The 16061-nt window shown below is 35.1% G+C and overlaps 2 protein-coding genes and 1 long non-coding RNA gene across 4 annotated transcripts in view; 2 read left to right on the forward strand and 1 right to left on the reverse strand.

Moving 5' to 3' along the window:
- Window positions 1-16061, forward strand: part of LOC135775162 (CD209 antigen-like protein A) — a 214706-nt gene that overhangs the window by 4934 nt on the left and 193711 nt on the right. The window lies entirely within an intron of this gene.
- LOC135775145 (C-type lectin domain family 6 member A-like) lies at window positions 1884-7647 on the forward strand. Of its 2 annotated transcripts, XM_065285166.2 has the most exons (8): window positions 1911-2138; window positions 4101-4217; window positions 4516-4587; window positions 4773-4844; window positions 4957-5013; window positions 5551-5711; window positions 5782-5894; window positions 7327-7647. In XM_065285166.2, the coding sequence occupies exons 1-8, from the start codon at window positions 2075-2077 to the stop codon at window positions 7490-7492; spliced, it is 822 nt and encodes a 273-aa protein (XP_065141238.1). In that variant the 5' UTR covers window positions 1911-2074; the 3' UTR covers window positions 7493-7647. The 2 variants fall into 2 exon arrangements, with proteins under 2 accessions (XP_065141246.1, XP_065141238.1); XM_065285174.2 differs by lacking the exon at window positions 4516-4587 and having other exon boundaries at window positions 1884-2138.
- LOC135775391 (uncharacterized) lies at window positions 11564-12326 on the reverse strand. Its single transcript, XR_012335492.1, has 3 exons — window positions 12196-12326; window positions 12004-12089; window positions 11564-11862 (listed from the first exon to the last, which is right to left on the reverse strand). It is a non-coding gene; the product is annotated as an uncharacterized lncRNA (long non-coding RNA).

A 16061-nucleotide genomic window follows, 5' to 3' on the forward strand; every position in this document is an offset into this window, starting at 1 on the left:
TACCTGCATGACAATTTCTTTGGCATTTTGTTAGTTTCTCCAAGTAGATTGTCTCCGTGGAGGGGTTCCCAATTTCTCTGTCACAACGTGCGTCTCCGTTCCCTTCCTTCAGGGAACGAGGGTTACATCCGTAAACCGAGATGTTCTCCATTCCAGTGTGAGTAAAATTTTAACCATGTCACAATCCTGTCATCCTTGTAAGTGTATTCTCTTGTTATACGTGACAGGCTTGTGTCAAAGAGTGATGTTCAGATCCTGAACTCATGATCTGGGTCTCGTCACTTGTCTGGTTATGGGGTCTTGTTGTTTGTTCATGGTTTCGGGATCTAAACTCATGCCCTGTGTCTGGAAGCACATGGACTTTGTTTCAAACCCCAAACCTGCTCTTGTATTTATTTATCTCTTATTTTCACCCATATTTAACGCCTGTGTGTTTGTGGTCCTGTGCTGGATTTTTGTTGTTTGATGTTATTTGCTGTCACTCTTGTTGTTTATTTGTTCTAGTAAAGTTAATAAGTTTAGTGTTTTTTAGGTTTTGTCCCCTTAGGTTTTTGTTTTCTTTTGGTTTTTTGCACTGTTTTTCTTTTTTGTTGAAACATGCATGTGCTTGGGTTCTTCTTCTTAAAGGGACAGTAAGTAGGATTTACCCCCATTTAGTGGTGAAATTGTATTTTGCATTCAAAAGAATAGTGCTCTCTAGCGCCTCACTTTTCCAAATGTGTGTTGCAACTACGGCAGCCGTTATGTAATCACTGATCTCCTTGTCCGTTTCAGGTAGTTCATGTGTTTTGAATGAAAACACGTTGTGGAAACGCACTGGTAGGCTATAGTGCTTTTTGACCCTCTCAGCTATTATAGTTTATCATATCAATATGGCATTACGACATGAAAAACGTATTGGACTTACCCGTTCAATGTAAATAAAAATAAGAAATTCTACACTTACAAAGAAAAGTCAGATCACCAGTGGTTACACCAACGAGGACATATTTATGGATAAAGACATTGATTTTGATTAATAAAACCCTTAAAAAACAACACAAAGTCCCTTTAACATAACAAAACATCTTAATTTAGAGATAAGTTTGTGGCTTCATTTGTAACCTGCAGAGCATTTTGCTGTTTAAAGTTTTTTTAATGAGAGTATTATCTTAATCAAATTAATATCAAACTATTATATTGTTGTCAATGCAAACGTAATGACTGAATTATGAGACATAACAGAGAAGCAGTGGTGTTTATGAGCAGAGACATCAAATCTGACCTGATCCTGTTATTGTTGTTTAAATTTAAAGAGTTAGTTCGCCCCAGAATGAAAATGTTGTCGTGAATTACTCATCATCATGTCATAAGCACTTTGAGTCTTCAGAACACAAATGAAGATATTTTTAATGAAATCTGGGACCTTTCTGAGCCACTATAGTCAGCAACGCAACTCACAACTTTCAAGGCCCGAAAAGGCAGTAAAGACATCATGAAAATATTCAATGTACACAGCGAACCAGAACATTTTTTGTGCTTTATTAAGTCAGTTATGAAATAAAAAACATGAGTGTGAGCAATTCATGGCAAAATCTTCTTTCTTGGGTAAACTAACACTTTAAATTAAACTTAAGTTGTAAATGACCCTACTATTGTAGAGTATATGCTCATTAAAATATGTTTAAAAAATACAATTCACCAGTGTTTATTTGTAAGCTTAATGCACAAAAGTTATAAATAAAGGCAGCAGCAACAACAGAAGCCCACATTTAACCACAGCCTTTACCGCTCTACATACTAACAGATTCTACCTGCAGGTGTTTAAACCACTAAATGTTTCAAGCAGTTATCTAAAAATTATTATGTATCTTCTCATTGACTTAAATAAATCACTTGCTTAAAATGGACGATCCACACCAACATGACTTTGAAATGACTTCAACATTCAGCAGTGGTTTGGGTGTTGAGGGGTAAGAAGGATGTAATAAACTTTGGCATAATCATTTTTTCAATCTCATTACTTCCTGTTTCATTTACTTTCTGACTTCCGTGCAGTATATTTACACACAGAGTTTTCTGTACTGTTTCAAAAATGGCAGCAATCTATGACAATTCTGCTTTTATACATTCATACCAGCAGCGCTTTCATCTAACAGGTAAGAAAGAATAAATGCGTTAATCTCGAAGTATCTGCTTTTAATTAAATAATAATGTTCATAATAATTCTCCTTTATTAAATGTTAAACGGATTCCGCCAATAAAAAACTGTTAGACTAATCTAATAACTAAATGAAGAACTCTCTAGGCGCTACTGACATGTTTTCTAGCATTTTTTATCAGACTCTTAATGAATTCTGCCAACAAAGTGGTATTTCTGAATGACCCGAGGATAGGATTTGAAGCAAAAGTATTTGATGAACGTATAATACGTGTTGAGAGCACTCGATTTTTAATGGAGGTGACATTTAGAGGTTTTTAGATCTGAGGTCCTCAATGTCTTTGTTAACATTTACATTTATACATTTGGCAGACGCTTTTATCCAGAATGTTTAAAAGTAACATTGAAGCAGAATCAAAATCTGGAATCTATAACTTTATCCTCTCGATCACCATCTCTGTTTTAAACCTAAAATTTCATTTTAAACTTGTAAAGTAATTTTTAAACTTAGGTTTAGATGTTGGCTGTTTCAGTTAGTCACCATTATGGTGATCAGTATTAGTTTTAGTTGAAATTATTATTCGTTGGCTATTTTTTTCTGTTATAATTTTTATTTTTAAAACATGTTAGTGGCCAAGAAGGACAACAGTGCAATTCTATATGATGGTTAGTACATAAAGTCTTAACATCATCATCTAGATAGCACTGCAGCATGAATAAATAATGGACATTTTTACTATTTTCTTTGATGGATTGGCGACAGGAGGTTTTACACTGCATGACTTTACGGTAGGAAGAATCGCAGACAACTTTGTCCCGGTCCGCAAACTACGTCTCACAAGTAATGTTTTAGTAAGTCATGTTTGTTATATTTCCTAATTAAACTAAGGCCTAGTCCTGGCATAAACTAATCCCTGTCCGGGAAACAACCACTACAAGTTTAAGGGTGTTTTCACATATAGTTTATTTTAAAAGAACCAAACCGAGTTCACTTAAAGTGAACCAGAAAAGGAACTAGCCGAATGTGACCTCAGTCCTTTTGGTGTTCACAATATAGTGGAGTCAAAAGAGGACCCAGTTCTTTTTTTAGTCCTCTTCAGAACTAAAGTGATCTCAGACCCTTTCTTGTTCACATCACAACTTCATAAGAACTCAGACCCCAGCTTTCTGTGCAGCAGTTTATTTTGATACAATGTCAAAACCACACGCGAAACGGACCGGGACCTCATTGATTTCACATATCAAAAAGAAATCGAACTACAAAAGGACCCAAAAGCGAACCGTACTCAGACCACCTCCAGACGTGGTCTGAGTTCGGTTCGCTTTTGGGTCCTTTTAGGGGGGTCTGAGATCACTTGGTTTGTTCACATATACACCCTGAACTGCTCTGAGAGCGTTTGGAGGGCTCAAACGAACTAGGTGTGAAAACACCCTAAAATACAATTTTAGGATTTAAACAGAGATTGGGTATTTTGCCGTGAATGTATACGTTAAAACATGTTCCTACGATTGTGAAACCATTTCAGGTGCACTGAACATGCAAAAATACATATATGCATTGATTAATACACTGGACTCAGTATTAGATTTAGCAGAAAACTAGATCAGCTTTGGAGGTTTTGAGGTTTTGAAACTTCCTGCATGTTTCTGTGTCTGTCTCCACAGTATTTTGCTTTGATGCACAGTGTAAAAAAAGATTTTAATCTCCTTTACATGTAATGTTTAAATGTATATGGCAGTATTTTAATGTCTGGTGCAGTGGCACTGTTATTTACAAACAGAAAAAAATATCTGTACTGTTACTGTATGAGGTAGCAATAACATTTTTCAATAGAAATACCAGAATATACAAATCCATTTATTATAAGGCCGTGTCATTAAACTTTATCTGTATTTATTTTATTTACTTATTTAAATTCATTATCATAGCATTGAACATTTCTATTTGATATTGACACAGATAAGGACTCTGATGAAAGTGAAGTCAGATCTGTTAAATGGATTAAAGTTCTTCTGATAGTTGTTGGTGTTTCTCTTGTTTTTGCTCTGGGTGTCATCTGTGCTCTCAGTCTACTCTGTGAGTATCTCATTTTATACTACTTTATATTATACTATATTATATCTTTGACAATCTGAATTATAGCGGTTTATTATTTGCAAAGTTGGAATGTTTATAGAATATATCGCTGATTGTTTGTTTAATGGTGTATTTTTTATTTTATATTCTCATTCAATAGATTTTTATATAATAGTACTGAAACAGCATAGACTTAGCTAACAGTCACAAAACTTACATTTATTACTGATATCATGGGGTCTTTACATTGTGTCTGCACAAATATGTTTGTTTATATACTGTATGAATCTATTGTTAGATGTTGGTAAAATCAGCATGTGTGACTCTCAGCAACACAATGATACAAAACCATCAACAGATCCAGAGCAGAGGAAGCAAATATATATGTCTTTAAAATATCAAAGAAATAAAGAACTTCAGCATAAATTTAAAGATGTTAACTAAACATCTCTTTGCCACAAAACTTTAATTTATTACTGATATCATGCTGTCTTTACATTGTGTCTGTGCAGACATGCATGTTGATATACTGTACTGTATGCATTCTATTGTTAGATGTTGGTCAAATCAGCCTGTGTGACTCTCAGCAAGACAATGATGCAAAACCACCAACAGATCCACTGCAGAGTAAGCAAATATTACCTCAAAATATCAAAGAAATAAAGAACTTCACCATCAATTAAAAGATGTGAACTAAACATCTCTTTTCCTAAAACTACACTTTTGTACTGTATATCAGGCACAGAGATGGATCTTAAGTACCACAGAGTTAAAGACTGTCTGGACTCTTGCACTGGTGAGTAATTCTTCTTTCAATTTCTCTACCTATCGTTGCTACTCAAATGTTTTGTTTGTTTTTTACATGTAATTTTTGCTCAGGTACAAGTGTGCTTCTGGCTGGTGCCCTAGGTACACCACAAAACCGACCCGAGAACCAGAATCGAACCGATTTGATAGCTTGTGAATCTAAATTATATTGATATCTGAATCGATACCCAGCCCTAGTACTGCATATTCATACAGTACACTCCCAGAATAGCTGTCACTGGGACGGTACCCTTTAGAAAGGTCTTAATATGGAGACAGAATTATGTATTGGTGAAGTACCAATATGAGTTACCTTTTGTTTTTGAAAGGGTTCCACCCAGTGACAGTTTTTGTACCTTGTTTGTGTGTTATAGAATACAATATCACACATATGATCTCTATTATTATCACTGCACAGCAAGTACATTACACTTGTCAAGTCCACAAAACATTTGAGCTATCTGTATTTAGGGCTGAGGGGCTTTATAATTTCAGTTATAGTTTTGTTTATAATGTTCTCCTTTAGCATACGGTGCTTCGTCTTGTAAGCTTTGTGAAGAGGGCTGGACAGCATACGGTGGAAAGTGTTATTTCTTCTCTTCTGTAAACAAGACATGGTTTGAGGCTCATGATTTATGTGCTGGATTAAAAGCTCATCTAGTCACCATCAACAGCAAAGCTGTACAGGTGAGTCTGATCAAATGTTGTGTACTTAAAAAAAATACTAAAAGAATTATAACCGCATGTTCAACTTTAGGATTTCCTGGTGTCTAAAATTAAAGAGACTCACTGGATCGGTCTTAATGATCAGGAGACTGAAGGTCAATGGGTTTGGTTGAATGATCAAAGTCTTGCAGAGACCGGAGTAAAGTAAGAGCTTTATGTTTTGATTATCAGTTCATCCATTGATAAAGTGAATCATCAGGTTTTGTCTATACAACACTGAATGCAGTCATTAAAGCAGCCGAGCCATTATTTTTGCTAGGGATGCACCGAATATTTGGCCACCAAAACCAACAACTCGCTGACTTAATTTTTAAACAGTATATTGTGAAAAACACTGTCATTATTCTCTTACATATCTGTGCATAACATTTGAGGAATATAAATACATTTTAAATATTAAAAAATTATTTTACAATTTTAAATAAATATTATGGAATCGCTTTGTTACTTTCGCCCCGTTGTTACTTTTGCCCCGGATCTCCCCTACACATGAGTGTGGTCAAGTTAAACATTTTAGTTTGAATTTTATTTTATACTGTGCATTGTTGCAATGTGCTGAATAAATATTTGCATAATTTGTAATTGATTTATTCTTTAAAACTTTAATATTAATGTATGCAATTGCAATGCCTTGATTTTAGGAAAGTACACAGCCATAGATGCAATGGAACTAATAATTGGCATAATTTCTTTCAGTTTTCGGCCTTGGTTTGCTCGGTTTCGGTTTCGGGCAAGAATTGTCATTTCGGTGCATCCCTGATTTTTGCCTCTCTATCGCCATCTCTGTATGAAACATAAAATTGCAGATTAATTGGATTCTTGCATCACTACTGCTCCTTTGCATAAATTAATCTGATGGTTTGAGGTTTATGTAAAAGTTTTTACTAAGAGCCACATACCTGAAAAAAAACTGAACAGGTAACATATCTGCATTTGTTCAAGCCAAAAATGTAAATGTTACAAAGAAATTACGTTGCGCGTGTCTTAACATTTTGGAGGATAAAGTCATCTCTGTTCCAGTATTTAACATCTTCAGATATTGAAAAGTCTTGCTGATATTTACTCTTGTTTTAGCATGAGCTCTGTCGCTTAAGTTTGAGCTTTCAACCGGTTTTAACAACAAGTGATTTTTGACATTTACAAATTGACATTTACTGATGAATTGAACCTGACAGCTTATTTATTTATTTATATTAATAATTATTCATATTAATAAGTTATTACTTAATGCTTAGTTACTGCGCTTTGGCTTTGTAGGGCAGTATTGTCAACCGGGATAAGATAAGGGAACACAGATTTTATGTGCTGCCATAAAAACATATTTTGGTTGGGGTTGGAGCTTTAAAGTTATTTAAATTGTTTCACTCAGTTTGTTACAATTTTTGATAACAGTTTCTTAATAAAGTAGAATTGTAAGATATTTGGACCACACTGTGTGATGCATGCCAGACTTATTCATTTTGCATTAATAATCCAAAGTTTAGACATTTTTGAAATACATCATTACATCAGTTTTGCTTTTTTATTGTAAATGAAAATGTCATGTTTCTTAAAGTGCTTGTTTGTTCTTCTTAAGGTTCTGGTTTGATAACCAGCCGGATAACTGGGAAGTAGAGAATCCATCTGGAGAAAACTGTGCCTGTATGGGATATGAACTTAAATTTTTAAACTTTTGGTTTGATGCATCTTGCGAATACAAGAAAAAGTTCATCTGTGAAAAAAAATTTATTGCACTTGAGTGATGAGTATTGTGACAGTTTTTATTTTATTGTATATTGAGGATCTTTACACGTCTCTCTGTATTGTGCATTTAAATCTTATTAAATTAAAGACAGTCTTTACGGTACTGGTAAGGTAAACACATGGTAAAGTGTTTGTTTTGGATTTACAGTATAACGCCTGAAAGACTTTGTAATCTATTAATCACTTACAATAAAAATTTTACAAAATAAAAACTTATATTACTTTAGTCAGTGACATATATTTTTTGTTTTGTCTAGCAGAACCAGACTTAATATATAATGTATAGTATGTGATCCAGTTTTGTGATTTACGGTTTTCTACATAATCATCCTACATAATCACATCATTAGATTATGAGATGCCTGGGTCAGATGTTTTTTAAGTTTAATATTGTTTTAGTACATATATTCTGCACAATGTTTGAATATCACAGTACAGTGTAGGGGTAACACATTACAAGTAACGTGCATTACGTAATAATATTACTTTTATGAAGTAACGAGTTAAGTAACGCATTACTTTATAAATGTATACCTTAATATTTGAGTTACATTTTTTAAAAAGTAATGTGAGTTACTTTTCAGTTGAATTAATTTGATAAAAAAATAATACTGAATTAAACTGAACGTAGTCACGTAGAATATGTGTGCGCGCCTGAGTGGGAACAGTTTGAGTCAGAAATGGAGATGGCAGGCCAGAGTTTGACATTTTTGTGTGATGAAATATGCAATTTCTAAATGCAAAACTTCTTAGTCATAAAAACACCTGCAAGGCCTGAAAGAGATCAAGCCTCAGTCAAGTAAGAAAATTTAAAGCAAAAGTAACGCATTACTTTCCATGAAAAGTAATGCAATTAGTTACTTTTTTGAGGAGTAACTTAATATAGTAATGCATTACATTTAAAAGTAACTTTTCCCAACACTGTTACAGTATCAATAAAATGGTCTGGTAGCCAATAAGAGGTAATCGAAGAAAAGTAAACCTGATGGAGGATCAATCCAGAGAAAACTGTGCAGTCCAGGATACAGGCAGCATCGGCAGTTTACACGCTTGGTTTGAGGGTCCTTGCGAAGAACTGAAGAGGTTTATCTGTCATATCTTACATCACATCCACATATTATGAAAAAAAGTCTATTTTCTAAATCATGAACAGAAAGACAAACATCAAATGTAATAAATGTCATCAAAGATATACAGTATAGAAACAACTTTCATTTGTTTGCATGCATCAAATTAAAAGCAATGTTTTTCTGCACCTTTTCTTTTGAAGTAAACGTTTGCAGTCAGCCATGATTTATTTATCCTGTGAGCAAAAGTGTTTGCTAATAAATGTGTTTACGGAGATGAAGTCAGTATGGAAAATTACTGACTACTTCACACATACAAGATGCATTTTCAAAGTTATACAAATAGCAGACATTTATGTGCACAGTATTATTATGACTACACTGCTCTTATCTTACAAAACAAAGACCAAAGAAGCAGAACTGTCACTGAGGTGCCCTTGAGAAAGGCATCTTAACCCCAATTGTTCCCTGCGAAACTGGATGTTGATTTTTCATGACTGGCAGTGGGTGCGTTTACTACTCACTGTATGCATTCTATGCTTGACAAACCATGTCACTTTCACTTTTGTTTTCCTTTTAAATTAACTTGTTTAAGCTGCGAAAGTGACGCCTACCCTGTTATATGCTATTTTACCAGACATATTATCTGAGATATCGACACAGTACTGTAAAAATGTCTGTAGAAGAAATTACAGTCTTACTGGCAGCTGGTTAACAGTAACTTACTGCAGTTTCAAATGTATGTTATTTACTAGCAACAGTTTGTTAAAAGTAAAATTAACATTAAACAACAAGTCTTTATCTTTACTGAATAAAACTAAAATAACAGCGTCATGCAAAGCATTCTGGGAACCAATATCTGAAGGTAAAAAAACAGAAAAAGGTTGATGATGATTTTTGTTTTGTTTCCAGAATGCACTGCACAAGGCTTTATTTTATAGTTTTTCTGTAAAGACAAAGACGGGTGCATTGGGGACCCATCCAAGATGGGGCCGCGCTGATCTGTCAGCTCCAATAGGCAGCATCAGTCTATGAGGCGTCTACATATATAATGTCTAAGGCCGTGACAACAAAGCTCAGAAGCATGTGATTTAATAAAAGAAAAGATTTTTAGTGAAGCTTTGTATCGATGCTTAATTCGAACTATCAAAATCACGTGACCAATAACGTCTGAAGCATCGTTTTACACACACCTACGTGATTGGTTCGTACTCTGATTCAAGGGTTTTGAAAAGGCTAGACGCAGGGAAGTCCCTTGTGGGTTGTTAAGGTGTATTTGCATTGTTATCATGTCGTGTCATGTCGGGTATTTAGGTATCAAAACAACCTTTAGTTAGCACGGTACAGAATACCAAAAAGAGTGTTAAATTCTGTTTTATTTTGCGTTCCGAAGCCACATCAGCTCACATACGGTTATTTAAAACACTCGACTTCTGTTATAAAGTGGCAAAAAAAATACAAATGGTTTTAATCCAACCAGTTCTCCTGTTTTGATTGTGTGATAAGATAGCATACCTGCAAAGCTAACGTGCACCTGCTAACATTAAGATTTCAAAAATAGGTTTTAGGAATGATTTCGAATGGTAAAGCTCATTGAAATGTATCTTTTTGTAAGAAAGGCATTTGACACAAAGTCAAAAAAGGTAGTGAGACATTTAATCAAAGAAAAGAGGAATTAAAACACTGTTAATAGATCGTTGTCCGTAATTATAATAATAACAAATAATGAGAATTAAACGCCATATCCAGTCTGAAGACTTCATTTTTGTAATAACTGTATCCTTTTCATTGATAACACTACCATTTTGCCTACTTTTTATTTGTAGACAGATTTAATGACAAACATGTGCATAATTAAGAGGGGGGTTAAAGTCTTAGTAATGATCTGTTTGCCCTAAAAAAAACTGAATACACTTTGACTTAATGGCTTTCAGTTAAATCATTTATTTTTCCTAAAAACTTATATTTTAGAAAAATCTTGCAATTATTGTGTAAAGTGTAAAATGTTTGGAGTGAGATCTTGTTCCTTTTACGTTTTCACCAGCAGGTGTTTCGAGCGCTTCAAAACTGTAAATTATTTCTGTGGCTTTAGCTAAAGTGCAAATTATATTATCATAAATATATATTAAATGTATTTTTTAAAGTAATGTACCTTTAATGAGCTCTTAACTGTTCGGCAAAAATAATAGCCAACAATGATAACAATAGCTGCAGTTGTATAAACAACATCCTAGGCTATAACAGTAGCAGTTTAATTTATGCATGATGGGGGAAACGTTCAAACCCAAAGATTTAAATAAGCTAAAATAATCAAAACGTCTTGAATTAGAGAAATAATGCAAATTGTGCAATAAACTAAAACACAGAGTAATGAAGGGTATATTTCAAGGTTTAGGTCAAGTGTACTTATTTATTTGGGTTAAAACAACATCAGGTTTAACAGTGGGTCTGATTGGATTTACTAAGTTAACTCACAGTATTTTATACCAAGTTCAAGGGTTTGATATTGCATATGAAAAACATGTACATAAGTAACCCAAGTTAATCAGTTTGATCAAATAAAAAAGTAAAAAAGCAAATTAAACATTTGCTAAAGAAAAGTCTTCCATATTCAATTCAATTTAATTTATATACTGTAGCACTTTTCACAATTGTTTATTATTTCAAAGCAGCTTCACATTAATAAAAGCAACAAACAAAAAAACACAGAAAAATCAAGGGACAACAAAAGTTGCAAAGTACAGATTAAACTGAACTATCGAGCATTGTAATAATGTATAGAACAGATATCTAAGTTAAGCCAATGTAAGCTGACTCTCTAAACTCCTAGGAGAAAAAAAACCCTAGAGAGAGAGACAGACATAGCTGATTCTATAGAGGACATACTATATATTAGATACTATATTATACAACTTTAAAAAATAAAAACATTAAGAATTAAAAAAATAAAAACTTTTTTATTTTTAAGGACGAGACAGGATCTGCCTCAGATGTTCAGCCAGCGGTCTGTGGTTGTGGCGTCTGAGGCTGAAATACAGCCTGAAGATGAGAAAGAAAGAAAATTTCAACATTTAATTTTTAGTCATCATATTTATAGTATATCTAGAACCTTAAAGCCACAATATGTATGATTTTTGTAATAAAATATCTAAAGACAAATGCAGTTGTGTACTTACATTATGCAGAAAGTTCCCAAAAATGTGTTACTCCTGAGAAATTCCTGTTTTAAATAATGGCTCGTCTCTCTTGTAATTGTGGCCCTTTTAATATCCGCGCTTATTCTCAGTTTCTGGTTGTAGAAACTAGGGAGACACAAGAGGACAAATGCAGAAGTGTTGGTTAAACAACATCTAACACACAGCTGTTGTGCCTTGCAGCTTATTTAATTATGAGGCATTAAATCATGTGATCAAACAGATAGTTAAAAAGCATTCATTCATTACCTCATCCGTGAAAACAGCATCTCCAATCATTCCCCTCTCCTTCAGTCATTAAGCTTCATCCTTTTTATATTTATGTGGATAGCGCCCTGTAGTGATGAAAATGTACATTTAAAACAATCTTACTATACAACTAATTACACAAAATCAAAAGCATGTAATCTGCAAAATGTAGTTTCCTACTCTGTCTGTTACCTCATTTTGTAAAAGAGTAGCTCTTCTTCGTTAGACTCAGTTTTAAACCAGTCATGATCCAAGATCTGCTTGAGCGTCGGACGATTACTTGGCTTCAGGGCCATGCACCATTTTATCAGATCACAGATTTCTGTACAAGTTTTAGGAGAGAGCTGGTTAGTCATCATGACAAACAAATGGCAATAATAATCATGGCATAAAGAGACGCTTTTGTTGTCATTTAATAATACTGCAAAAAAGTCTGTCTGTCTATCATCTAAAGGGACCCTGGTCAGAGACAGACAGTACCTCATGTTAAGATGATGGCACAGTGATGTAAAACATTGGCGAGCCACTAAATGACTGTTTAGCTAAACACAATAAAATCTAACATCTTGCCAGACAGACCGTATCCTCTGAAAATATTTATTGTAGATTTGATCAGAGGCTTTGTGTGTGCATGTTGATCAGTCATTTTCACTCACCCTTTGATAAACCCTTCTCATTTTTCTCCAGATTTCCGGAATAAAAGGCGTTTAAAGGAAAGGGGGAAGTTCCAAGCACCATGTAGTACAGCAAAGCACCTAAGGCCCAGACGTTTGCTGGCTTGGCGTAGTATGTAAATTCCATTTTAATCTCAGGCGGGGTGCAACATGTAGCTCCTGTACACAAAACATCATGTTGAGTCATTTTGTAAAAGATGACCCTGCACTGACAGCAGGTTTCAATACTCTGCTATATAAAAAATATTCAGCTCACCCATAAAGTGGTAGGTATAATAGGCCTCATCCGTAAAATAATGTCCAATCCCAAAGTCAATTAACTTCAGGCTCATTGTTGATTTCTGCACCAAGAAGTTCCTGGCATGGAGGTCTGTATGAAAAACTCCATTATCCAGACAGTGTTTCACTGCCAGTACTGCCTGACGCATGAGATGTCTTGCTGTATTTTCACTTAGTTGTCTTTCACTATCAACAAAATCCCACAAGGATTGGCAGTGCTGAGGGTACTCCAACACGAGCATGTAATCGTGTCTAGTCTCGTACCAGTCATACAACTCTATGACATTGGGGCATGAGGGCGCTTCTTTTAACTTAAGCATCAGCGCCACTTCTGTAATGAGGGGTTTGGGGTTTCCGGGCTGGAGAAAAATAGTCAACAAATTACAATTAGATAAAACAAATATCTTGTATTGGTGCTTAATCGCTACACTGTCTATTTTATGTCTAGTTCACTTCATCAAATTTTATGACAACTTACAATCTGAAGAGTTCTTTCACCCTTTCGTTTCTTTATTTGCTTGATGGCAACCTGTAAAGAGAAAAACAACACTTAGTAAATTTCTCCTGAGCTGACTGAAGCGGCTCACCTGACACTGCACACATAACTTTAAAGTTTGAGAATCTACAAACTTTAAAACATGCTTTAGATCAAATTTCAGCAAACATTTTGTTTGATATAAATACAAGTGCATTACCGGAATGTCATCCGATATACGCATCCCTTTGAACACTTTGCCATAGCCACCTTTCCCAATCACTTTATTTAAGAAGTAATATTTAGAAGATAAAGTCTCTGAAAACACACAGAAAAATGATAATGTTACAGTACATGTTAACACTCATATCCTCACAGATGAAAGTGTAAATTGAAAAAAAACTGAAATTTCCAGGTACAGAAGAAACCATTTCACATATTAGTGCAACCCGCCCTAGGAGTAATGAAGTCAGTACACTCACCTTTAGCTGGGGGATTAGCTGGTTTCGTCTCGCCTGGCGGTTTAAAAGCTTGTTCAAAAACATTTACAATTTTTGGCCTGACAACTCTATCATCTTTTGGCCCAGGATGTCTGGGATTTTCAATAGCTTTTGCCCCAGGATCTTCTTTTGGTCCAGGACTTTTAGCTGTATTTGGGTCGGGATTTGCCAGGATTTCTACTACACTTGGATTAAAAAACCTAAAATGTCTAGGATTTCCAAAAGCTTTTGGCCTGGGATTTCTACCATCTTCTGCCTCAGGATTTCCAGCATCTTTTGACCCAAGATTTTTTGCTTTATTTGGGTCGGGATTTCCGCCACCTTTTAACCCAATATTCTTTGGAATGGCACCTATCTTCTGTAGTCTGGCATTGGCTGCTGCGGTGCCACCAAAACTGGCCAGATCAGCACCATCCATGGCATCAGGAATAGCTGGATCGGCATCTTTTTTCACTTTACTCTTCCCTTTTTTTCTCCAAGGGTTGTGAAATAAGCGGCTCTTTGAAGCCTTTTGTTTTTGTTTCTTTAAGCCAACAATCTTTGATTGAGAATCTGCCAGATCTCTAACTTCCCTGGCATCAGGGATAGCTCGATCGGCTTCAATCTGTGAAGTCGGCATTGACTCCACTTTGCCCCTCCGGAAGCATCCAAGGAAGCGTTGCTTCAGTGTCTTGCGTTTATCCGGACGAATCTTTGTTTTTGATTGGGGGCCGGTCAGATCAGTAACATCCATGCCAACAGGAATATCTGAAATGGCCTTGGGCTGTTGAGTTGGCACAACAGTCACTTTTGTCCCCTGGAGGTTAGATTTGCGGCTCTTTGAAGCCTTTTGTTTCTGTTTCTTCGGACCAACGTCGGTCTTTGACTGTGATGCAAGATCAACAACTTCCCTAACATCAGGGATAGCTGGATCCGCTGTAAGCTGTGGAGTCGGCACTGACTCCACCTTGCCCCTCCAGAGACAGCCAAAGAATGCCTTTCGTTTGTCCGGTTTGATTTTAGTATCCAATTCAGAGCTGGCCAGACCAGCATCATCCTTTAGAGTAGGATTAGCGGAATCAGCATTAAGCTGTGGAGAAGACCAGAGGTGGGTCAGACAGACAGACAGACAGACAGACAGACAGACAGATAAATGTTTCCAGCGATGTTTACAACCCATGTTTCCATCCAAGGCTTTTTTGCGAAAAATGTCAATACCTCAAATGTCACAAAACTATTTTGGAAACACTTTGTCAAAAAAATAACTTTAACGCCAATAAATGTGATGTCACATGATAGATCTTTATCATGCGCAACCTCTGAAGGGCATAACAGCAAACAATGGGCGCTCTTATTGCAACCTGAAACTTTCTGTTTTGATTTGCCCCACCAGAGTCGATCCTCCCTATACGCAGGGTACGCAAGCTGCACTGAACTTAAACTTAAGCTGCTCTTACTTCATGAAGTGTTGAAATGTCAATCACTTATCCATAAAATGATTCATGTTTATTAATGTTTAAATATTCAATTTTTTCTTCTCATTATCAGGTCCCTTTGGTCAAAGCACATTTATTTTAAATTACAGAGAACACAAACATCAGACTCAACCTGGCTAAGCTTTAATTGTAAGAGCATTAGAGAAATAAATAATTAGCTCAAGGTCAGATTTCTTTGCAATACACAAAAACTTATGTGACAATTCACTTCATCCGTGACATCACCACGGACACCATTTCAGCGCCATTTGAATAAAAAAGTCTTTTTTACGCATATTCACTTGGTCGATAACAAACTCTGTCTATAAATGGACAAATAGTTGTAGTAAATGTAATGATGTAACAAACCTCTGAAGGAATCAGTGTTTCCACTTTATCATTATAAAGGAATGGGCGCTTTACATTCTTCCACGCCTTCTTTATTGATTTCAAGATTTTATTCTCGCATTTTTCTACACCAAAAAAACAAACAAAACAAAAACAAAAGATAAATTATTAGAAAATTCATTATGACAAAAGTTAATGACAAAGAACCGTGGTCAGTGATAATACTTAATAAACACATTTAACAAACTGGCCACCCAGATACTATTTTATCAAATATGTATATGTAATTGAGTATCTAATTCTTTATAATAAATTCCTGAAAATACAA

Source organism: Paramisgurnus dabryanus, chromosome 19, assembly GCF_030506205.2.
Source record: "Paramisgurnus dabryanus chromosome 19, PD_genome_1.1, whole genome shotgun sequence".
In the NCBI taxonomy this organism is placed as follows: domain Eukaryota; kingdom Metazoa; phylum Chordata; class Actinopteri; order Cypriniformes; family Cobitidae; genus Paramisgurnus; species Paramisgurnus dabryanus.

Excerpts from the sequence above, each read along its gene's own strand:
- LOC135775145 (XM_065285166.2), top strand. The coding sequence starts at position 2,075 with ATGGCAGCAATCTATGACAATTCTGCTTTTATACATTCATACCAGCAG. Across the intron at positions 4,845-4,956 it reads ACCAACAGATCCACTGCAGA|GCACAGAGATGGATCTTAAG; the intron begins GTAAGCAAATAT and ends ACTGTATATCAG. Across the intron at positions 5,014-5,550 it reads CTGTCTGGACTCTTGCACTG|CATACGGTGCTTCGTCTTGT; the intron begins GTGAGTAATTCT and ends GTTCTCCTTTAG.